This window comes from Mus caroli, unplaced genomic scaffold (genome assembly GCF_978045245.1).
Source record: "Mus caroli unplaced genomic scaffold, Mus_caroli_1 scaffold_6, whole genome shotgun sequence".
In the NCBI taxonomy this organism is placed as follows: domain Eukaryota; kingdom Metazoa; phylum Chordata; class Mammalia; order Rodentia; family Muridae; genus Mus; species Mus caroli.
In genome coordinates, this window is record NW_028227261.1 from 148,402,714 (window position 1) to 148,427,810 (window position 25,097).

A 25,097-nucleotide genomic window follows, 5' to 3' on the forward strand; every position below is an offset into this window, starting at 1 on the left:
TCCTGCGCTTGTGCCACCAACCCTGCCCTGGCAGCCTGGATGGCCATGCACTGGTGGGCAATGGCCAACCTGTTTTTATCTTGTGGCCTGGAGCTCCCAAAAACTTTCCACCCAGTCCACTAAGTTCTTACTGCAGGTCATTGCCACACCAGCCCCAGTGCTTTAAATAGTCCATGGCCTTTGTGGTGCACAACAGGCAAACCCATGCTTTGCCACCATACCTTTCTCTCTTGAACCCAGACGAGCCACCACGTGAAGGAAAACGCAACACAAACTTAGTTCAGAAACAATGGTAACTCAATCTCTGAGCACAACAACTAAAACCTAATCTTGTAAGCCTTATTAAAATCTGATTCCTCCAGTAGCAAATCCTTGTGGATCTGCCATGATATCAGGAAACTCTAGCAGCTATGTCTTACCCTTATGCTGTCCCCATTCCAAAAGTACCTAATTCTCTCCTGCTTCCTCACTTCCTCTGTCCAACCCAGAAGTCCTACCTACTCGCCTAGTGATTGGCTCCTTTATTCATTAGGGGATTGGTTCACGAGAAGCCACCTGAATACATGATTCATCCTCATTCCTCATTCCAGACAACCTCTCTGGAAAGCAGAATTAACATAAAAATACAAGCAGCACAGAGCCACCCGCAACACCTTGACCCTTGAAGAGCTAAGGGTCCTAGATCTGAGGATACATAAGAGCTATGACACATTGCAGGGATAAGGGTCCTTCCATCTGAGGCCTCCTGCCTGAGAGCTAGGACAGGTACCACCTGCTGTTGCCCCTGCTTGTCTGCTGCTGCTTCTTGCTACCAAAGATGCTGGATGTGTTTCACTCAACTGCACCCCACACCCTCGGGTCCCACTCAGAGTAGTCACCCAGGTGGAGCAACAGGATCCCAGAAAACAGATTGGTTACACTCTCACCTCCAACTATGGATCTCACTTACCCTCAGATTGCCATAATCAAATACCATAGACTTGGTAGCTTTATACTATTTTCTTATAGTTCTAGGGACAAGAAAGACCAAGGTTAGGGAACCAGATCATGTACTGTCAGCTGAAGAATCTTGTTTTTTGTTTTGTTGATGATCACTTCTATCTTCACAGGGTGAGAGAAAAGAAGTTATTCTCTTTCTCTTCTATAAGGGCACAGATCTATCAGATTAGTGTTTCCCCATATGGCTATATTTAGCTATAATAATGTCCTAAATAAAGCATCTCCAGATATAGCTTCCCTGAGGGTTAGGGCTTCAAGGTATCAACCTGGGGGTGGTGGGTATACAAGCCAACCTCAGGGAGCATGTTTTTCCCAGGCCATCTTAACCCTTAGTCTTTGGAGCTCTTGTCATGGGATGCAGCCATTTAAATGTAAGGACTAAGACTCTGTGAGTCCTGTTCACATCTATCTCTAGTCCTTACCATCACAGAATTACTAATGAATCTTGGGCTGTAGTTCAGATTGGCTTTAAATTCACTTTTGTAGCCTCACATGGCTCCAAAATAATAATAATTCTTCTGACACTGCCTCTCACAATCTGGAATTTTAGGTCATGAGAAACTCTTATACCATATACCATACTACATAGTTGCAATGTTTTCTGTAAACATAGGATATCCTCCAAGCAATGGTTCCTATTAGGTGGAGAAGCATACATCCCAACTGAGTGTCTTAGTTAGGGTTTTACTTCTGTGAACAGACACTGTGACCAAAGCAACTTTTATAAAAAACAACATTTAGTTGGGGCTGGCTTACAGGTTCAAAGGTTCAGGCCATTATCATCAAGGCATGATAGCATGGCAGCATCTAGGCAGGCATGGTACAGGAGGAGTTGAGAATTCTATATCTTCATCTGAAGGTGGCTAGCAGAATACTCCCAGGCAGCTAGGATGAGGATCTTAAACCCACACCCACAGTGACACACCTACTCCTACAGTGTCACACCTCCTAATAGTGCCACTCACTCCCTGGGCCAAGTATATCCAAACCATCCCACTGAGATCTACATCAATGTTAGAAGTATATCCAAACCATCCCACTGAGATCTACATCAATGTTAGAAGTATATCCAAACCATCCCACTGAGATCTACATCAGTGTTAGAAGCAGCTTTGTTCATAATACCTAAGAACAACAGACTCAAAGCCATCAACTGTTGAAGGGAGAAACTTGGTTTAGCTGCTCTTGTAATGGCTAAGGAAACTCCATTTTGCACCAGGTACCCTTTTAGTAGATGTTGGCCTCTGAACTAAATTCCTGATGATGAGCAACTGGCAACCTGTCTCCTCTCCAAAATGGAGTCACTGTTGTGAAGTGACTAACTGCTTGCCCTGGCTTCTGTAAACTCACTTACCACTGTGTGCAGGGGGAGTGAAGCAGTTCCTCACGTGGCTGCAAATTCTGCAAAACTGAAGTAACTGCTGTCTTCACCTTTAAAAGCCCTACCCCCACCTGCTTCTGCATGATATGTCTGATTTGGCTTAGAGATTGCAGTCCTGCTAGCAGTTTTAATAAATTTGTCTAATTACAATCTGTACTGAGTCTGGTGGTCTTTTCTTGGTAGTCTTAAACTACATCACACTCCAAGTGTCATTTCCAGCAATTAAAATGAACACACGTGTGCCCCACATATCAATTGTGTGAAAATCTGGAAAAAAGAAACCTATAGTGACTGAAAGCAGATTGGGGTGGCTTCTGAAGAGAAGGGATGGCAAGGATTTCTTGTTATAGAGCACAAGAAAATATGTTTCATATCACAATTGTGGTAGTTATAAGACTGCACACATCTGTCAAAACCCATCCAGTTCTCTCTGAAGAGAACCAGAGTCCAATCCCCAGCACCCATATGACAACTCACAACTTTCTGTAACCCCAGTCCTAGAGGATCCAGAACCCTCTTCTGGTACTCTGGGTACCAGACACATAGGATGCACAGAGATATGTGCAGACAAAGCCTCCAAGCACAAATAAAATTTAAAAATGGACTTGCAAGTGCAAATTATTCTAAATGGCTACTATGAGAAGCTCAAGAAGAGGAAATGTTAAGATTAATATCACAAACTATAGCCTCTGTTGTGGCTTCAACCTTTCTTTGGGATTCACTGTTTCCAAGAAAATATTTGAAATGACTGAGAAGGGTTCGACTTTTATCCCTTAGCTACAGGTTTTTGAGACCTCCCTCAAATGCACAAACAAAGATAGAACACCCTCCCGCAGGAGGCACCTGAGTGATTTACTCCAAGCAATATACTCTGACTACCATCACATTCTTTGTAACCTCAAAATTGCTGCTGTAAACAGTAGGAAAATAGATCCTCATGGATCAAATAACATCCCTGCCACTTACTAACTGAGTCAAACTATGCCTGTTATTAAATTCACAAAGCCCGAGTGGGTATCTTCTGATGTCTGGAAATAACAAAATGATCTCTCAAAGTGACCTGAAGGATTTGCCAACAAGCCAAGTCATTGGTAAGGAGCAGCGGGTGACAGGTGTTTGGTTGGTTGGCGAGACTGTGGGCTTAAATGGATTTAGACAGTATGTGGCTGCTGGCCACCAGGCACCAAGAAGAACTTTACCAGGAAGTCAGTTTCCCTGGCCCCTTAATGTATTAGTTTTCTATGACAAAGTGCCTGAGAAAAGCAAGTTATGGAAGCAGGGATTTATTTCGTAGCGGTTCATCACGCCCAGAAAGGCATTGTGCAGGAGCTGGAAGCAGCTGGTCTCATTGTTTCTTCACTGGGAAGCAAAGAGAGGACTTCTGGTGCTTACCTTACTTTCCTGCCACTATTTAGTCCAGGACCCCAGACCATGGATGGTACTGCCCACATTTAGAGTAGGGTATGCTTCCATCACTTCAATCTAGAAACTTCTCACAGACATGCTCAGAGAGTTGTTTCCACAGTGATTCTAAATGCTATCAACTTGACAATTAAGATTAACCAGACACTCAGGTATCATAGGGTAAAACAGAACCCAGGCACATCCTATACACCTGATCTGGTCATGCCTGAGAAATGCCAAGGTTAAGAAGCCCTTATCTACAGAGACGCTGCTGCCAAACACCCCTATAACCTTAGGGAAGAAGCACTGTGTGTGTTCTTGGGATACTAGCCAATGTTCCCTGGAAGGTGAAGTTTTCATCTCCACTACCCTAAAACACAAGGCAGGAGAGAAAGAATGATGATGGGAGAGAGGGAGAAAGGGGAAGAAGGAAAGAGAGAGGATGTCTGGCATTATGGATAGGGATGGGACCATAGAAAGAGCAAGCGGGGTACGGAACAGAGCAGGAGGAAGACAGAGACTCCTGGAATTTTAATGACTCTGAGTTAACTGTTGATGTTTAGTTATGGAGAATATTTAGTTATGGAAAACATTCTCCTACCAGGATGAAAGGAGGAAGATATGAATGCAAACAACTGTTATCAATGTTTGCCAAAACATAAGTCCAGAGTAAATTCTGGTAGTGCCGATATTAGCAATTATGAAGCAGCTGCAAAGAGATGCATAGATTTTTAAACCTTGGACCAACAACCCTTTAAAGAGGATCTTATTCTGATGATGTTGCTATAGCAGAATGTCACTGACTAGATAAATAATAGCAGCCTCTGGGGCTCCAAGCATGGGTACAGCCAGGTCTGGATAATGACTGTTGGTATCACTAGCAGCATGGGCTAGATTTCTAGGGGCTACTTCAGGTGACTTGTAGGATTTAACTCATTTCCAGTTATAACCATTCTGTGATATGGTTACTGTTATCTCCATCTTATAACTAAAAAACCCCAAACAGTGTCATATGTCTCATGAGGGAAGAGTTACAACTAGAACCAGTTGTATCTGGATCCAGAGCCCAATCACTTGCAGACTGTATTATGACCCTCCTGAAGACAGCACAGAGATGAATTGAATGGGCATGCCCTCTCCCCTTCAGTCTGGCAGAGTAGGAATTGCAACATCCTTTTGCACTCTACCTTTGATCCCATCAGTGCACTCAGGTGGACATTTTCATTCTTTATAGCCCTTGTTTGCCACATAGAGATACCAACAAACCAAGAAAACTAGAATAGCTAGCTCTGGTAACTGTCTTTAGAGCTCATCTTCCTTCTACTCCAAACAATAGGATTATAGATGCACAGATGCACACTGCCCTGCCCACCTACGAGCTGCAGTTTTATAAAGTGCCAGGAAACTCTAAAGCAAATCTTGAGATCACATCTACTTGCCTTGGAGCTAGGACTAAAACTCTGTGGCCAGTGTTTGCCTAGCATCCATGAGGCCCTGGATTTGAACTCCAGCCCTGCACATAAAAGTAAGATTCTTCTGTGGGTCCCTGCTGCTTGCTATTGAAATGGGCAAGTTCATGAAATCTGGGAAACTACTCAGCACAACTCAGGACACAAAGCTATTCTGTGTGTTGGCCCGCGGGACAGTTGAACAGGGTTTGAGGAACCACCTGTGGAGAGAATGAGAGGCAAGAAACACAGGGATGGACAGCAAGTTTGATTGATTAAGCTGTTAAATTTTTATTATTTTCAGGCAGGTTTTATGCCCACAGAAGCAGGGGATGTGGAGGGGGATGACGCAGAATTGCTTTGTTTTTGGGAGAACACGCCTGTTTTTAAAAGCAGGATATTGGCTAGGTAAAAAGTTTAGCAGAAGAAACAGGACAGAATGAGTTGGTAGGTACCTGTTAACAAGATTTATAGCTATTTGTTTTTAATTGGGGGTAGTATTTTTCCATAGAGGCCTTAACACACATGTCCCATAGGAGGAACATCAATATGAACTAACCAGTACCCCTAGAGCTCCTTGGATCTATACCACCAATCAAAGAAAACACATGGTGGAATTTGTGGCTCTAGCTGCATATGTAGCAGAGGACAGCCTAGTCGGTCATCAATGGGAGGAGAGGCCCTTGGGCCTGTGACAGTTCTATGCCCCAGTATAGGGAATGCCAGGACCAGGAATGGGAGTGGGTGGGTTGCGGGGGTGGGGTGGGGAAGGGGATAGGGGATTTTCAGAGGGAAAACTAGGAAAGGGGATAGATAACATTTGAAACGTAAATAAAGAAAATATCTAATAAAAATTAAAACAAAACAAAAGAACGAATTGAAGTCAATTCCTAGGTCCAAGCTGAGGTGACTTTCCAGGCTCTCCCACTCTGTGTGTGGGTTCTGCTCTAGACAACTTTTTCTTGCTATTCTAAAAACTCTCTGGTTGAGACAGCTCTCTCTGCTAGTAAAAATTCTAAAAGCTATCTGGATAACTCATGCCTTCTCTGACCAAAGTCAGGAAAGCGCCTATAAAAAAACTGTTGGATCTTCTGACCAAGTCAGATCCTGCTAGAAAAAAATGCTAACAGGGAGGACATTCCTCAGAAGGAATGTGAAATATGTACATTAATACACAAACAAGCCTTACACCCACAGCATTGAGTGCATACCCTGTGCCTTTTCCCAGGGGCAAGTACCATGTCACTCTCTCCCCACCAAGACCACACACACACTGGGCCTGGCATCTCCTGGAGGCTCACACCAGTGCTCTGTCTGGGGCAGGAACCATGTCACTCTGTCCCCACCAGGGCCAAGGTCAAGTAGAGGAGCTGTGCAAAGCAGGGAAGAACAAGTGTTTTCTCCAAAAGCTTTGGTTATATGTGTATTTTTGTTTTTAATAATAATAATAATATAATAAATCTATACATACACAAGAAGGAATTGAACATAGTAGAACAATACTAGGATCCTAGCACACAGGAGGCTGAAATAGGAAGATTGTGAGTTCTGGGCCAGCCTTGCCTAAAAGTCCCTGTCAGAAAAACAGTAACAATAAAGCAAACCCACACAGTTTTGAACAACTTCTTTTCCAAGCCTTAAAGAGAACAGCTCCTCTTCTCTCTAGTCTTGGCATCAACCCAAGAGAGCTCACATTATACTGCAAGTACAAGTGTACTCAGAGAAACTGCAAGCAGCATTTGCAGTTTGCCTCCTACCGTGATATTAGTGATCCCACCAAACCTTCTGTTAGAATCTTAGTTTCCACTGCAGCCACATTAAAAGCAACAGTGAGTTAGCATGAGTGGATTATACAGGGGTGGATCAGTTTTGTGTGGTTTGTAGCTGATAAAAGAATGGGTTTGGCTAGGCAGTGGTGGCGCACGCCTTTAATCACTTTGGAGGCAGAGGCAGGCGTATTTCTGAGTTCGAGGCCAGCCTGGTCTACAAAGTGAGTTCCAGGACAACCAGGGATATACAGAGAAACCCTGTCTCGAAAACAAACAAACAAACAAACAAACAAACAAACAAACAAACAAAAGAATGGGTTTGGTACACTTCTCATATTGCCAGATGCAGGTGCTGTGTTCTTGAACATCTCAAGTCTCAGCCCTAGAAAGAAAGAAATGTCATGCACCAATGTGAGTTGGGAAAATAGGTAAAGAGAAGAACATGGCCAAGCTTGAAGAAACAAATTGTAAGGGATATGGGGTGTTCTGGAAGTCACAAGACTACACAAGCTAAACTGAACACTAAAGACCATAGAGGGAGAGGCAGAGACACAAGCAGCTTAGCGAAATGGTCCTGAGCCAATAGTAACTCATGTGTGAAGACTTATCTGGAACCATAGTCAGTGTCTGGTAATTAACTAAGGAGAAATAGGGAGAGCACATGGGATATAACCAACAAAATTACTATTTTTCTGAATAACAGAATGAGCGGTAAATTCCTAATTCAGAAAAATATACTGTTCTTTGAAAATATGTAGAAGTATAATGAAGAAAACAAAATCTTAATCTTCCTATTCAAAGATAACTATTACAAAAATTTGCTGTATTTTCTTTTATTTTTAAAGTTGATTGGTAGTATTATATAAAATAAGCGATTTCATGATTTTTTTTTACAAATAGATTGCAGTTATTTGCTTAGGTAATTAAATCTTCATTAGAAACAGACTTTTAAGTGGACATATAACAAATATCCTACTGAATAGATCATCATTGGTCTTTTGTTAATACTAGATCACTATTAATTTTTCACACACTGAAAATAAAATGATAATGAATACTTTAGTTCATAATTCTTGATGATAAGTATATATTTTAGAGAATATATTTCTAGACATTACTTTGGTAGGCATGATACTTTACATTGATTAACACTTTGACAGGATCTAACGTTATGTAAGAGATAAATCTGTGCGCATATCTGGGAGGTAGATTCTAGACTGAATTAATTAAGTTGGGAGATTGTTCACAACTTCCACAGTGGTGTCCAAGAACCTAAGTTGGGTCTTCAGTCTACATGGCAAGGGTTGAGCCATCTAACTGATGCTAAATGTCTGTATTTGAAAAGAGAACCATATACCTCTAAAACATACATACATTTATTTAAATATTATTTTATGGATATTTTGCCTGCACATAAATCTGTTCACCATGTGCATGCCTGGTACCAGTGGAGGCCAGGAGAGGGTATTAGATTCCTGGAACTGGAGTTACAGATAGCTATAAACTACCACATGGGTACTGGAAATCAATGCAGGTCTTCTACAATAGCAGTAACTGCTCTTAATCACTGAATCATTTTTCCAGCCCTACACCGTTTCATTTATATTTTCCTTCTTGTGCTAATTTTTTTTTTCTTGTGCTAATTTTTGATGGACAATGTGCTGTTTAAAAATATTCTGGATTTATAAAGTACAAGGGTGAAGATCAGAAATGAAGTACGAATCTAGAAAACGCACTGATGTCTATTCCTGTGAGGAAGACAAGCTGTACAGATGACAGATAATAGGCACCTCTGACAACCATGCAGAACTCAAGGAGTGAGAGAGCTGTGTGAAATCGATTTAGAGCAGTGGTTCTCCACTTTCCCTTTAACATAGTTCCTCATTCTGTGGTGACCCCCAGCGAGAAAATGATTTTCATTTCCACTTCACAACTGTAGTTTTGCTACTATTGTGAATCATAACGTAAATTTCTGTGTTTTTCAAAGGTCTTAGGCAACCCCTGTAAAGGGGTTGAGCCTCACAGGCTGAAAAACGCTGGTTTATAGAGTACCCAATTTTATTTCTAACAGTTGCACATTAAAAATCAGGAATGGATGTTGTCAGTTGAGAGGCTGTAGGGATCACGTGAGCTCATGAGTTTGAGGTTAACCTGGGCAACGTAGCAGAACATCTCCTCTCTATCTCAAGAGAGAGACTGAGGAAAAGGGAGATGGTAGGGGCAATGAGAATTTCAGAAGCAACATTAGCTGCAAGTGCAAGTTTTTAAACATATTATAAATTAAACTTTGGAAATTAAAAATTTAAATTACATACTGAATTTAACCAAACTATACATCTCAATGAACTTCTATAGTTAGAAGAGCTATTATAAAACTGACAATTCAGGTTGGTTTTGATACTTTCACTATTAAATATATCTTATATACTTACCCATCAAAAAAAAAATGAAAATCCATGTGGTGGCTTGAATAGGTTTGGCCCAGTGGACTGACTTGTGTGTGTGTGAATGCTTGGTCCATAGGGAATGGCACAATTAGGAGGTATGGTCTTATTAGAGTAGATGTAGCCTTGTTGGAAAAAGATGTTTAGTTTCTTAAACAACAGACATGCACAAATGTGCACACGCATGCATGCACACACACACACACCCTAACTCTTAAATAGACTTACCCAAATCTTTGAGATGTTTACCCTAAGTCAGAACAAACAGCTTCAGACTAGCAGAAATTTCCATCTTCAACACCCCTTCAATTCCTTCCTTACAAAACTGGTTAAGTTACTAGACAGTCAACATTATGAAATCCAATGTGAGGGCGGGGGCAGGCAAAGGGACCCAGGAGCAGGGAGTAAGGGAGGAAGAAGCAAGGGAACCATGGACACTTGGAAGCAATTGGGTAAAATACTGCAGACAGCAGCAATGCTAAATGCTGCTTTAGTATGCTGAAAGTGACCAGTGAATGTGGAGATTTGACAGGGAGGCATTGTAGAGGAGGCGTGGTAATGGATGTGCAATCGAAATGGATGGAACTGATTGCAAAGAGGAAAAAATGGAGACAGCATGTGCAGATAAATATGTCAAGGAGTCCTGTGAGGAATGAGATGCTGGAAGCAAGTACAAGATAAGGGAAAGCTTATTTCAGTCTTAAAAATATGTTAAACTCCCACCCAGAGCTCAGGGAAGCCCACTGAAGAGAGTACAAGAAGAATAAGAACCAGAGGGGTTGTTCCATATGGTTAGTTACCACTCCTTCAGTCCCAGCTTGCTCCTTCCTTCCAGTCTCCTGAGCACCTCCCACAGTTTCTCCCTCGAATCACTCCCTGCATCTCCTTTTATTCTCTTATTATTTCCCAGAATCCTCTCTTCCTGTCAGTGTCCCACTTCCTATTTCCTGCCTCAGCTCATTGGCCATAGGCTTTCTTATCGACAGGTGCCTATGAGAGATTCTCTCTACACCCTCTGAATCAACTAAGCAAGGCCCATATCAGCTCCAAGCACAGGGCCTACCTGGGCTTGCAATCAGGTCCTCTGTGTATATATTGTAGCTATAAGCTTGGTATTTTTCTAGGCCTCTTGACTCTGAGAACAGAAGCATCTCTGACTTTTGTGCCTGTCCTTGGGACTTATTTCCTCCTGTTGGGTGGTTATGTCCAACTTTGAAATGATAATTTTTGCTTCATGTTATATTTTATTTTGTCCTGTTTGGCTGTTATCTCTTAGTAGCTTGTTCTTTTCTAGTGAGAGACAGAAAGGGAATGGATTGGGAGGGGATAGGGAGGTGGAGGGGAACCTGGAGGAGTGGAGGGAGGGAAAACTTTAATCAGAATACACTGTATGAAAAAAATAATATATTTTAGCAAAATGAAAAAAAACATTACTATTCAGATGGGAAAAATCAAATACTGAGAGAAGATAGATCAACTAAGAGAATAACAGAAGAAAGCATAATTTCAGATTCTTGATTGCTGGGAAGAAACTTTGATAGAAACAAGAATATCTTTTATACACACACACACACACACACACACACACACACACACACACACACACACAGAATACAAGAGAAGAGAGGCCAGTGAGGTAGAGATTAAGTGTCAGGAAAGTGAGAGACTGCCAGCTCTCAGTTCTCTTAAATTCTTGTCCCTAACAAACTATTATAGCAGAAATCTCTCTCTTCTGGGCTAATGTTAAAGAAAGACCCTTTGAAAAATATTTCCCTCTTCTTTTTGTCCAAGAAACGCTGAAAGTGGGAAGGATCACTTATAATCAGAAGTGGGCTGTTACAATAGGTGTGGGAGCTGCACTGAGCTCTGATGTGTGGAAAAGTGAGTAAATACTCTGAAGGGACAGCTCAGGAAGGGCTCAGTGGCTCAGGAGAATTAGGAAAACAGAAGACTACAAAAGGCTGGTCAGGCAGCTTGTCTGCTAGCAGCAATTATAAAAGTTAGATTTTGTCTCCCCACGCCCATTTCAAAAGAATGGCTCTCAGGACCTTGAAAGAGATACTTCTGAGCTGCAGGCAATACATAAACATACCAAAGGAACAGAGGAGTGATTGGCAAATGTAAGCAGCTTGGGAGTGCTTTGTTGGTGGTGTGTGTGTGGTATAGGTGCGGAAGTGTATTCATGGTTGTGTGCTCCTGGGCTGTGTGTCCTTGGGAGACCAGGCATCAAAGCCAGGGCTTATCACAGAACCCAGCACTCACTGGCCATGCTAGCCAGTTAGTTACTGCCCCAGACTCCCCAGTGTGCTGGGGATACAGGCTGGACCTGATATGCTTCATTATTTTAATTTTTTTCTCACATGGATGCCCGGATGCATATTCAGATCTCCGCCCATATGTGGCAGATACTTTGCTGGCAGCTATCTCCCCAGCCCCACACGAGTTCCAGCCTATGTAGACAGTAGTCAGGACAGCAACAAGCTCTCTTGGCAGCTTTGAACAGGTACTAAAAGGGGCTGAGGGCCATCGGGAGGAACCCTTAGAAATGATGCCAGAGCTTTAAGGTTCTTAATATGGAGAGAGAACGAGATGGAAGTCCACCGTTATTTGTAAGCTAAGATTAAAGCCGACTTAAGAGAACTCAGGACCTGGATAGAATTTGGCCAAGGAGAGACTCTGTCACTCTCAACCTACCAGGACCACATCTTTCCTCAATGTGTAATGAAAAGAAAACTTAGATTCTGGTCTATTTTTTAATTACTTTATTCCAGCCAAATTAATTTCTCTCCTTTGAGTCCATAGCATCTACTATACTATTTGTCACACAGAAAATGTTCAGATGGTATCTTAGCCATTCTCATAATGTTATGTCATTGTGCACATCTGCACACAAGCACGTTCCCAAGGACCATTGCCATAGGTAGTGTCTGTGCAGCAGTTGGATACAAGGAAGAGATTCTCTGACACAGGGTACTCAGGTCTCTTCAGTTATGACCTCCTATCTTCCCCCACATTCTGCCATTGATGAAACACAGCTCAGAAGCACTGATACTTCCTCTGCCATTGTTGTGCTTTTTTTCAACCCTGCAGAACCTGATTCTTAAGCCAACACTAGGAGTGTTTCAACACACACAACTTAGAGGCTTGTTATCTGAGAGTCCCTTAAAGGTAAGCAATATCCAGCGTATTCTCAGGGTATTGAGAAATCATAACCCCAATGAAATACGAGTCATAGTTGGCAGGTAGGACAGACTTAATATAAAAGATAATAAGTACTGTTGAAGGTAAGAACCTTTCTTTACTGCTAGTGGGAGTTAAAGGGATACTTTGAAAGCACAGTAGCAGACTTTCAGAGTTCACAGATGGACTTATTAAAACAGTCTAGCAACTCCACTCTTTGATTTCGACTTCACTCAACAGAAATGAAAGCATTTACACACATATACGGGTACATGAATGCTTATAGCCAAAAGGTGGGAACACTGCCGTGCCTGGCAACTGTTGAATATATTAACAGAAATGCAGTGTGTGATACAATGGAATACACTTCCGTGATAAAAAGGAATAGAATGTTGACTTGTGCTATACCTCAGACGAACCTTGGAAGCATTGTGCTAAATGAAAGAAATCAGACACAAAGACCACATATTGTATGGATGTTTTTATTCTAGATGTCCAGGCTAGGCAAATTCACAGAGACAGAAAGTTAAGTACTGTTTTCTGGGGCAAAGGTTTGTGGAGATGCAGCTAGGAGTAGTGATTGCTAAAAGGTAAAGGTTTCTTTTTGAGATGGTAAAAATATCCCATCACTGTGACAATAGTTGCAACCTAAATATGAATATTACTAAGAACTGCTACACCATACACGGGCGAAAAAAATAAAATAAAATCCCATCGATTATTTATTTCAAAGACTGAAATTTGGGACTAAACATCCAAAAACATTGTTATTTCAAATCCCCGCCGCCAACGAACTGGGGGGCTCCCGGGCAGGTCCCACGCTCACGTGTGAGGTATCCTCGCCGCAGCAGCGCTGCAGAGGTTAGCCGGGGCAGTGTAGGACGCGGCTCCCGCGGCCTCAGGTCACTGCGCGCCCCTCCTCCGGGCCTGAGTCACGGCGTCGCCCGAGTCCCCTCGCGAGGATGCTGCGGTGAGCGCCGTCCGGACGCCGCGGGCCCTGGGGCGCAGCGTGGGGCTCCCGCCTGCCCGCCCGGTGCGGCCGCTCGGGACTGCTCGGGACAGTCGGCGGCCTGCGAGCCCTGGGCCTCCATGGCGTTCACCCGGAAGAGGCAGCGCGAGCAGCAGCTACAGCTCTACTCCAAGGAGAGGTGCGCGGGGCGGGAGGCCGGGCCGGGCGGCAGCCGGGGACTCTCCTGCAGGCCGCGGCCGCCTCCCGGGCCGCAGAGCCGCGCGCGGGTGGGCCCGGCTGGCGGGGGCGCCTCGGGACGCGAAGGCAGGGCGGTCCCCGCGCCCGCCCGCCCGCCGTCCGTCGTCCCAGGCCGGCGTCTCCCCACCGGCCCTCCGCGCCCTGCATGGGAGGCTGTTGGGGAAGCGCGCGCGGCGGGGCGGCCGCGGTCAGCCGCGGCCCAGGGAGGACGTGGGTAGAGCTTCGGCCTCCCTCAGATCCCGTCCCCGCACAGGAAAGGGCACTTCCGCCCCGTGGGTCCCTCCCGGGGCGGTTTTGTGACCCAGCTGTGGTTCCAACGGGAACGCGGGCTACATTTTTGATTGTTTGTTTTGAGCTGCGGGGTTTGTCTGTGGGAGCTGGGATCCGACGGTCACGTTGTTGCTGAGTGGATTCAGCGAAGCAGGCTATGCCAGGAAATGCAGGTGCAGCTTTTATTCTGGGTGGCTCTGCGGAGGCTTCACCTGTAGCTATTACTCAACCAGCCCTCTTCCCCAAGCCCTGCATCGCTCTAAGATGTAGTGGGCTGCCAGGGTGGTCCGTGCTGAAATTGCCTTTTCACCTCCGGAATTTAAATGGAATTTCTTTGTCTGGCACCCGACGATTTGTTAAGACTTGTTGGTGCTCTGTATTACATTGAAGAGCATTCATATTAACGTTTGAAATGTTTTAAACGCGTGGCCTGTCATGTTTCTAGGACTTAGTCATTTGTAACAATCCTGTGATAAACAGCGAAATCGGACAGGGGGTGTTTTGTCATAGATTCTGACTTATTTTAATCGTCTTACACTACTCTGTAATGTTAGGGGAACTTGCTGCCCCGGTTATTTCCAGCAAATGCTGGTTTGTTTACATATTAGGCTCACAGAACTCCAAGGTAGGAGTGCTCCCATCCCAAACATTTATCAGCTAGCTGCCAGCATCAACTGTTCCCTACACTCAGCACCAGCAGCTGAATTCTACTTCCTGATCACCCCAAATTTTTATTTTGAACGTAAACCAAGCAGATTCTTTATAAATCATAGAATTAGTTTTTAAAAAGGGGAACTTTTAAAAGTTAACTTTGGAAAACCAACCTTACCGAGTCCCAGATCTACCATCTCTGCCCACGCGTTTCTTGGCTTATCAATTGGCAACATTGGCCTCAAATGGGCAACGTGGTAAAGGTGTCCGGTTTCAGCTATCTCAGGTTTTCGCTATCTCAGAGAACTGTTCTTTCCCGGAGCTTGAGGCTATCTTCAAAGATAACCAGAGGCCTCTCTGCTGGGTGTACTCGCAGACTCTTCTCATACTGAGTCTGGGTTTAGATTTCTACAGCTACCAAACTGTGAACCCAAGAAAGAGAAACTGAAGTTAGCTTGTGTTTCTCTGACTGCTGATTCGGCTGCAGTTAGAATAGGGTACATTTTCCACATAAGTAGAAGCTCCTGGCTGGGAGATTCTGCCGCAGTGATGACAGAGGAATGGAGAAAAGTCGGTATATTCCAGATGTTTAATGAGATAGAGATGAACAGCACTGGTATTGTATATGGCATTTAGAAGGGCTGGAGAAGGAAACCGGCTGGAGTTGTTAGGTACGATATGAGACTCGGTTAAATATTAATTTTAGATAATTTTTTAGCATATGTCACATGTAGATTTGGGGACATATTTATACTAAAACCACAGTACAGACTAAATATATTGTTTATCTAAAACTCCACTTCCATCTGGACATCCTGTACTGTTATTTGCTAAACAGCACAACCTTGCACTCTGACTTAGATTTCAAATAATCGTGCACTGGTGCTGTTTGATGACGTTTATGGTGGGGGGGAAGCTTAAGTTTTAGGACTAGAAAGGAAATAGTTCAATAAAATATTCTTGTATCCCTACAATTATGTCAGGAGCCGTATTGACTTTACTGGTTATTTCAAAAGGCCACGATTAGATGCCAATAAAGGCAAATGAAAAGTCAAGAGACAGTTCTAATATATTCTCTGAAATACTTGGGCATTGCGGAAATGCTCTGTGGGTAAGCAAATGAGGATGCTCTACAAACTGCCACGGGAGATATCTCCACTTAGGAATATCTCTGTTTAAGTTTTGTCGTCCCAACTCTTCTCATCTTAGGTGATGTAGAGGTTTAGATGGCTGAGATGCCCGAGCCTTCAGAGAGAGAGGGGAGAGGGGAAAAGAGGAGAGAGAGGAGAGAGAGGAGAGAGGGAGAGAGAGAGGGAGAGAGAGGAGAGAGGGAGAGAGAGGAGAGAGGAGAGAGGGAGAGAGAGAGGGAGAGAGGGAGAGAGGGAGAGAGAGAGAGGGAGGAGAGGGAGAGATGTATTCTGTTGGTTTGTAAGCCGTTGTTTCAGCTCAAGCATTACTGATTATGAAGTTTCTGTTATGCCTGTATGTCACAGTCATTTCACAAACTTCCACTTTGCTCTAAATAGTCCATGGATGTGCAGTTCCTTAGTTATGCTGATATTAAATTTCTTTTACTCAGCATATTTGCTTATCAATTTAGTTTGCATTTATTTATAATACGTTTTTAGAATACTAAGTGATTTATTATTCTCCTGTGTAACTTTCCATTTCTAATGTGGAATATTCCAGTTTTTTATTCTCCGTTGTAGGTTATGCTAGGCATTAGAAACAGAGATAGATTGCAGAATCAGGGCTCAGTCAATCAGGAGTGCTTTTGGATCATAAAATTGTGCCTTTAAAGAAATTGGCTCATTCTTTTTTTTTTAACATATAAATCTTTGAGTGAGAAAATAAATATTGCAAATATTTGGCTAACTTAGAATTTACATCGGCTTCATCAAAAATGCTTAGTAGCCCATCTCCTTATTCCATTATTATCTCAAATTAAGTTATTCCCAAACAAGAATCTACTCATAAATAGAATTTGAGGCTTTTTTTTGCTGTATGATTTGCATTATCTCTGTCTTTTAAGTGTGGTATAAATAGCAAAAGGCATTAAGGATTCAGTACTTAATTATAGTTTCTTCCCTCCATCCCTCCCCCACCCTCATTCTTCCTTCCTTTTTTTATGAGCCCATACTTCCCAAGAGCTGTGATTACGAGCATGCATCATACCTAAGATTGTATAAACCATGGTACAATATTTTCCTTTTTTGCTGTTCTTGATACACTGGGGTTCGAACTCAGGGCCTCATGCATAGTAGATAAACACTTTAAGTCTGAGTTATATCTTTGGCCTGGTTTCTTCTAAATACCACTGCAGTCTCAATTTTTATCACCAGATTTTTAGAATTTGCCTAGCATTTTAACTCAAAAGATTTTGACAATGAGTGTTTGGTTTTGTTTCTTTTTTCCCGAGTGCCGAGGATTGAGAACAGTGACTTTCAGATGGTAGGCAATGTTCTAGCCAGCCCCATTACTTACTGTATAAAGAGGTTTTAAGAGACAGGGTTTCTCTGTGTAGCCTTGGCTGTGCTGGAACTCACTCTGTAGACCAGGCTGGCCTCGAACCCAGAAATCTACCTGTCTTTGCCTCCCAAGTGCTGGGATCAAAGGCGTGCGCCACCACTGCCCGGCTTAATTTATATTTTATGAGAAACTTTGAATTGTTATCTTTTTCTTAAGTGAATCTTTTAGGAACATATAACAACCTCACTGTTTCTAGTAATAATTTTGGTCTGATATTAATATAGCTATACTGCGAGTTTTAGGTGATTTTTGTTATACAAAATTTTCCACCCTTAATTATTTCTGTAACCTTGTTTTGTATATGTTTCTTGTGAATAATGAATTATCTAAATTTTAAACTTAAAGCCATTACATTTTTTCATTCATATTGTGCATATATGCATGCGTGTATGTGTGCATGTGTGTATGTGTGCATGTGTATGCATGTGTGAGTGGAGGTCAGCTGCAGGAGTCAGTTTTCTGCTTGTACCATGTGGACCCAAGAGATCAAACAGGGTATCAGGCATGGAAGCAAATACTGAGCTGTTTGCCAGCCCCTTGTTGTTGGCCTTGTTAGCAGGTCATTTTGAGTCTTTGTCTTAGACAAAGTTTATTTATTATTATGACAGAGTTATTTCTTCTATATTCTTTGACTATATCCCCCTAGTCCCTTTTCCTTTGGATTAAGTGAAATCCCTATGTGTTCTTTCTATTTTCCCGCCATGTATGGGGTTCTATATTCTAACTTTTTCTTTGCTTTGATGCTTATAAGTTGACATTTAGTATGTAATTTACTAATCATTCTCCCTAGCTTCCTCTCAATCAGTGCACAGGCCCTGGAACAACTCCTCCTGTTGTCCCATACTAAATTATAGTCCACTGTAGTTGTTAAATTAGGATTGCCTGATTAATAATTGCATAGTTTTATGGGCATACTTGCTATAGTCTTTGATGGGTTTTCCTTCTTGCATGTCATGTCTTCCTAATGAAAATTTTCTGCCTTAGTAATAATATCCTATAAATGTTCCTCCGAGCAGGGTCTGATGATAGGAAGCGGCCATATTTCTGCGTGCCTACACATATCCTTCTTTTGCCCTTGCTTTGAGAATAGTCTTGCTGGCATTTATCATTTAACATTTCTAAACAAAGGCAGATGGCCAGGGGAGAGCCGAGGACTCGATGGAGAAGCAATATAGGTCATGATAATACTAGTAGAGAGATGGTCAGTCACTGGTGTGCCCTGCTCTACTCTCAACAGCACTGAGCTACTCAACTTCGCCACTTAAGATAGGGAGAAACTTGAACCCTGCAGCATGACCAGGCTTTGCCTTGCCTTACCCTCACTGGCCTGAGGAGGGACTGGCGAAATCTATAAGATCTGGCAGGACTTGAGGTACCCCTGTCTGTAGTTGATTCCCTGGCATCACTGGGGGGCTAGTAAGGTTTACGCCTGTGGACAACCAGAACTAATGACCTTAAACACAAAGACAGAGCTGGATTCTGGGCTGCTTTGCAGGATACCACGTTTTCATCTGTAACAGACCAGCACTGCTGCTATTGAACTATTTATAAGTAGACTGTCTTCTCTGGAAGCTTTGGAGGCCTCCTCTCTGTGGTGTTTGCTGCCATTTATCCAGCCCTGCTGATTTCCTTAGACTCGGGTTTATTTGGTCTGTTTTCTAAATAAGCTCGCCTATTCAGTATCTCCACTGCATTTTGGAGTTGAACTTAAGTAATTAAGTAAATGTTTGACAAGGTCACTTAGCTTAGCCATGTGTGATGGTTGATTGTGTCACCTGGATTGCATTGGGAAGCACCTGTGGACACACCTTTAAATGTTTCTGTGGACATTTCCAGAGAAGGTCAACAGAGAACAAGGCATACCCAGAATGTGAATGTCCATTATGGGTTGAAAGAAGGAAGGAAGGAAATGTGCAAGGACATTGATGCTAACTGCAGCCGACGCCTCCCTACCAGGAGATAATAAAACCTATGCACTCTGAGCTACAAAGACAAAACACACCGTGATTGAGCAGGAGCTGGCACTAGCACCGAGGTCTTGGGCCCAAGTTCAGCCTTTGTCCCACTGTGACTTACTGATTCTGTTTTAAGCACAAAGTATCTGAACTGTAGGACAGTACTTACTGTTATGGTCTCTGAAGTTTAGTCTGCAGTGATAGAAGCCTAGTTTATATGGCAGTGGAATCGTAGCCTCTCTGTATCCTGCAGGTAGCAGAATGAGCATGCCCGGAGCTTGCAGGCCAGCTCCACATCAGACTCCAGCTGTACTCTGATTTCTAAATGATTGTGATTGTGAGCACCCGAGGGTGGGAGAAGCTCGTGGTTCTGTCAATCAGGTGTCCAGGCTTTCTGTTGTTTGCTTGTTCTTTCCAACCACTTCTTTACATCTGTCAGGTCCCCAACGCTCCCCAGGCTTTGTGTGTGTACTGCAGATTGTCTGCAGGGCCCCGAAGGTGCTGGGTAAGCACTCCCCCACACAGCTTTATCACCCAGCACACTGGCCAGTGGCCTGGATGAGTAAGGAAGCCCAAAGACTTTTAAGAGCATTGGCAGTGTTTCTCCCTTTATCCTCATAGGTTGTGGAGACTTGAAATTAGAAGCACCAGGCTTTATGGGTTGTGTTGGTGGAAGGGTTTTGTTAGCTGATCTCGGTAAGGATGTAATTTTCTCACTCCCCATTGAGAAGACAGTGTAATTTCTTAAGAGTCGGGCTAAGTAATGGCACGGTAGACTTGCTGTGGAGGGGAAGGACTACACAAGTCAGCAGAAGTAGTGAACTTGGTTTTGCTAGGGACCCACAGCTTTTGCAGAGGAAGAGGAACCAGTAATTTATATGAGCCAAAGAATACCAGAACTAGAAACACTCTTTAATCACTCAGACATTTCTATGCAAATTTGTAGCATATGGATAACTTGACACTAATTAGAGCCACCTGAGGAGAGGGAGCCTCCGTTGAGGAACTGCCTCCATCAGATTGGCCTGTGAGCTGTCTGTGGGGGCACTTTCTTGATTGCTAATTGATGGGGGAGCGCCTGCCCAATATGGGCAATGGCACCCTGAACAGGTGGTTCTGGGTTGTTCAAGAAAGGTAGGTTTTTATTATTATTATTAGATATTTTATTTACATTTCAAATGCTATCCCGAAAGTTCCCTATACCCTCCCCCCACCTTGCTCCCCTACCCACCCATTTCTACTTCTTGTCCCTGGCGTCCCCTGTAGGAGAAAGGTAGTTTTGCATGAACCTGGGAGGAATCCTGAGTTCCTGCCTTCAGGTTTCTCAAGATCAGTGGTTCTCAACCTCCCTAATGCTGTGACCCTTTAATACAGCTCCTCATGTTGTGGTGACAGCCAGCGAAAACTTATTTTTTTGTTGCTACTTTATAACTGCAATTTTGCTACTGTTATGAGTCATAATGTAAATGTCTGTCTTCGATGGTCTTAGGTGACCTTTGTGAAAAGGTTGTTTGTGACCCACAGGTTGAGAACCATGTCTCTAAATGAGACCTATAACCTGTATGCATACATAAAGTCTTTTCTCCCTAGGTTGTTTTCTGTCATGGTGTTTATCACAGCAGCAAGAAGCCAATTGGAACAAGGGGTAATGGGTGTTTAGAGGTCACTGAAGCTTGAGGAGATGGGAGTTGAGAGTAAAATCCAGTGCTGAAAAGCTACAGACTTGGGCGAAGGTATCAACCTGCCAGGGGAGGGAGAAGATGCACCATTCCTGAGTGTGGAATTCAGGACCACAGTGGGCGGGACCCCCCCTTGAGGAACCTTGGGAAAGAGAAACAGAGATCAGGTACTTGTATTCATTCATTGCAGGCCCTGTCAGTGGCCTGGAAATGGTGACAGATGTGTACCTGGGGTAGACCAGGAAACAGGAAGTGGTAATCGTGACAAGGGTAGAGAAGCTTAGTGGAGCTACTGACAGCCCCTCACTTCCCTTCTGACACTGTATATTTATCCTAATGCAGAGAACTGGGCCAGTTTACTGAATTCTGAACATTAAAGAGAAACTAGTGAAGCAAAGAGCAGGGGAACCCTTCAGAAGCTGCAGTTAGCCAGGGTAACCCATTTGAGTCAAGGGACCGAGGCTGCAGCCTTACCTGAAACCTAGATTTTTTAAGAAAGCAGAATTGAAAGTTTCAAGTAAGGAAAAAAAAAAAAGACAACCACAAAAACCCCCACCATACATATATATGTATATATGTCCACACACACACACACACACACATACACATACATACATACACGTTCTGGAAAACCTTTTCATTCAAGAACTGTGTACATCATCAAAAATATAATTCAGAATTTCTAGTCCAAGCTCCTTTTCCTGAAGAGCTGCAGAAAGGAAGACAAGCAAACATTATACAGAATGGCTATATACTAGTGCTACACACACACACACACACACACACACAACTTTTCCAGATCCGAGTCTAGAAGTTATAACTGGCTTCAAGAAAGTCGGAGCCTTCCCTGAAAGGAGGCTTTGAAAAAGGCTGTAGATTAAAAAAAAAAAAAAAAGACAAAACAATTTTTTAAAGTTGTGTTTGAAATGAGGTTGCACATAGCTCCTCAGCAGGACCACGTGGATATAGGACAAAGAGAAGGTCTCTTCCTTTGTAGTCTTCTCATGGCAGGGACCTTCCTCTAAAAGAGAATTTCATTTTGTAAGATGCAGAGGACGCAGGTATCTGCCGACATAAAAATGCAGGGAGCTTCCAAGTAGAATTGCCGTTGTCTAGTGATGTAGGAACTTTGAGAGTCACTGCAAGAGCAAGCATGCGCTAGCTGCTGGCAGATCTAGATAGACAGATGGTTCAGAGACCATGGAGAAGGAAGGAGGAAGTTGTCACCATTTACCATTGTGAATTACCAGTGAAGTCCCACCCTGGTGTGCTGGTCTCTGTTGATGGAGTTCTGATTGGTAGGTAAAACATGTAGTAAATATCAGTCATCTTCACTTGGGCAGAGAATAAAGATGGGAGGCGGACGTGCATACAGTTAGATGGAATCTAAGCGACTGGTGGAGAGTCTGAAGGGAGTACTGCAGAGCCTGCTCTTAGCATGCTGAGTACTTTGAACTAAAGAGCTGAGAAGGCTTCGGAAAGTCTGACCTCTTGCCTCTACACCCTTCTAAAGTGAGTCATGAATCCAGAACTCGACTTCCACATACTGCGTCATAGAACTAAGCCCGTCTCCATTAAGCAGCCACAGAAACTAGAAAGGTCAATTTCTGTTCCTCTCATGAACTCCTTCACTGTGAGGGGTCCTGAGCACACCCTGGAGGTGGAGGACTCTGAACAGAACTGCTATTGGGATCCCTGCCCACATAGCCCCTCTGTGCTTCAAGTTTCTGCACAGCTGTCTACTTTGTGTCTCAGGGACTTAAGCCTAAAAGGAAGGAGGTTCCCCTGGGTCTTTGGAAGGCTCTCCTGTCATGCAAAACTTTGATTAAATAAATTTGTTGAGCTTTTCCCTTGTGTGCTTGCCTTTGTTACAGGAGAGTTGGGAGTGGCCTACTGTAGACCTACTGTCGGCATGATTGGGAATAACTGAGTCTCTGAGCATGTAGGGTTATCCTTCTGGCTGGCCCCAGTGGAGCCAGGTCAGGTGTTAAGCATATTAGAATGCTTTAAGTTTCAGGTGACGTGAAGCTAGAACAACGTGGTTAATATGATGCCTTCCTAAATGAGAGACTGTACCTAGAAAATGACCATGCTCTATAAAAGTGGGTCACACAAGTCTCCTAAGGAAGTAATTCCTGCTTTGCTGTAATACTAGTGCATGAGAGCACAAAAGTATGAAACTGCATAACAGTGACTTTAAGATTTCTCAAGCATTAGGTTTTTTACCCCATAGAATATTGTTTGGAAATTATTGTTAAAAGTTAATTGAAATGTTTTTTACATAGAAAATATTTAAAGCATACCAGTAAACACTTGAGTGTAAACAAGCTAAACAGCTGCTTACACCGTTAATGTTACTGGTTAAGATTTGGTCAGAGTCCTTCTCTGTAGGTTTGCATTTCTTGTCAAACGTAAGTAATGATAAACAAAATTTCTGATAGATATGATGCTAAGAAGTAGCTATACATATATCTTAGTTACTATGTGGAAGAACACTAGTTTGGGAAGGTGCTCTGTATTTGCTGGCCGTAAGATGCAAGTCTTCAATGCTTGTGCCTTGTTGAAGACCCTTTGTTTCCCCTTTCTGTGGAAGCTATGGGGGCAGGGCAGCAGGGAAGGAGTGCACAGCAGCCCACTGGGTGCAGCCGGAGCTAGGAGTGGGCAGGCGGTCAGTAGTGCCCAAAATAGACAGCAGGTAGTGAGGACGTTCCTGACTGGTGCCTTCCTGGACCTTACCTGACACATCAAAGGAAATGCCTCCACACTCCTCAGTCTGGTGACTACTCAATTCAGATGGACTGGGGAACATTTCAGGCCATGGGCTGGCAAGTTTAGCTTATGACTAATTTTTTTTTTAAATAAACTGGAGACTAATTCGAATTTATGACTAATTTTTGTTCAGAAATTTTAAACTGGAGGACAGGTCAATAAAACTTAGATGGTAAAACTGGTTCCTGTATTCATTAATTTTAATCTTGTGAGTCAGTCCTTTGGGGCAGGGTGTTTTTTGAGTGCAGGACATTATGAGTTTGGTTGTCACTCTGCCCCTTTTGTCTGTGGCCTTTCCTTCTGACCCCGCATTGTCTCTGGTACTTACAGTTCTCTGGTACTGTACGTTTATGCTTGTTTGAGGCTTGTGTTTTCATATTAGAAGCCGCCTGTGTGGGAGTGACTTCTGCACAGTGACCCTGCAGGGTCCGCGTTTGGGGAAGTCCTGCTCTGTCATTGGTTTTCTGATGAGTGACTCCATCTTCGGAAACAGACAATGATTTCTGTGCGGCTAATTCTCCCATCTGCTTTCTGCCTCCTGCAGATTGGCTCACATCTCTTCCTGGCTTTAATCTTTCTCTAGTTTGCTGATGTCTTTGGGTTTTATCACTTTAAAATATTTTATTCACGCCTTAGTATTGTTCCAGGAAGAGGCAAAGTAAACAATATTCTGTGTGGTTCACATTTAATCTAGATATCTCCCTCCGGGATAGCAGAGCGTCTAGGTCCATCTAAAGTCTGACCCTGCCTGAAAGCTTTCTGGGGACTCCAGATGCTGTCAGTGTTCCCTGCCCATACTCTGCAGCCAGTGACATGCTTTTGGCCTTATACTTATTTCTGTAGCAGTTCAACTGATTATATTTTTTAGTTGTGTATGCATGAGTATGCGCCATGATAGGAGTGTAGAGGTCAGTGGGCAGGTCATCAGGCTGGACCAGGAACTGCCTGCCCACTTTACGTCTCTGTCCTGTCTTCCTTTTAAAGTTCAAAGCCCTTAAAACTCAAGGAACTATTCAACTCAGTCGATTTGTCTTGCTTATTAAATACTTGTGGTATCTAAAACATCAGGTTGGTTATAACCATCTTCACGCCTGTCTCGTAGAACTCATTGGTTCTCAGGAGTCACAGAAACTGAAGTCTGTGTGGGACATGGTGTTGGGGTATGGCAGGAAAGCTTGACTTGTGGCGTGAGGGGACACGGACATGAAATTTTCCTGGGGGTGAGGAGAGAGTCTGGTCTTTAGAAACAATTTCACGCAGTTGGGGACTGGTTTAAGGAGAGTGCAGTTAACTTGAGAAGGGCTCCGTCTGGGCACGGGCAAGAGGAGCATGGACTTCAGAGGGGAGTGCTGACTGGGGATTTGGGAGCAGGCATTTTATGTGTAAAGCCTTTAATGCTTTCTGTATACTAG

At 43.3% G+C, this 25,097-nt stretch overlaps 1 protein-coding gene across 2 annotated transcripts in view; it reads left to right on the top strand.

Moving 5' to 3' along the window:
- The first annotated feature begins 13,478 nt into the window (after positions 1-13,478).
- Positions 13,479-25,097, top strand: part of Nsmaf (neutral sphingomyelinase activation associated factor) — a 54,568-nt gene continuing 42,949 nt past the window's right edge. Inside the window, exons 1-2 of one of the 2 annotated variants that reach the window (XM_085839502.1) lie at positions 13,479-13,777; positions 14,193-14,275. In XM_085839502.1, coding sequence (XP_085695628.1) covers positions 13,715-13,777; positions 14,193-14,275 — 146 coding nt within the window. In that variant the 5' untranslated portion in view covers positions 13,479-13,714. The remainder of the gene's footprint in view (positions 13,778-14,192; positions 14,276-25,097) is intronic. The other variant, XM_021160709.3, reaches the window with a different exon arrangement.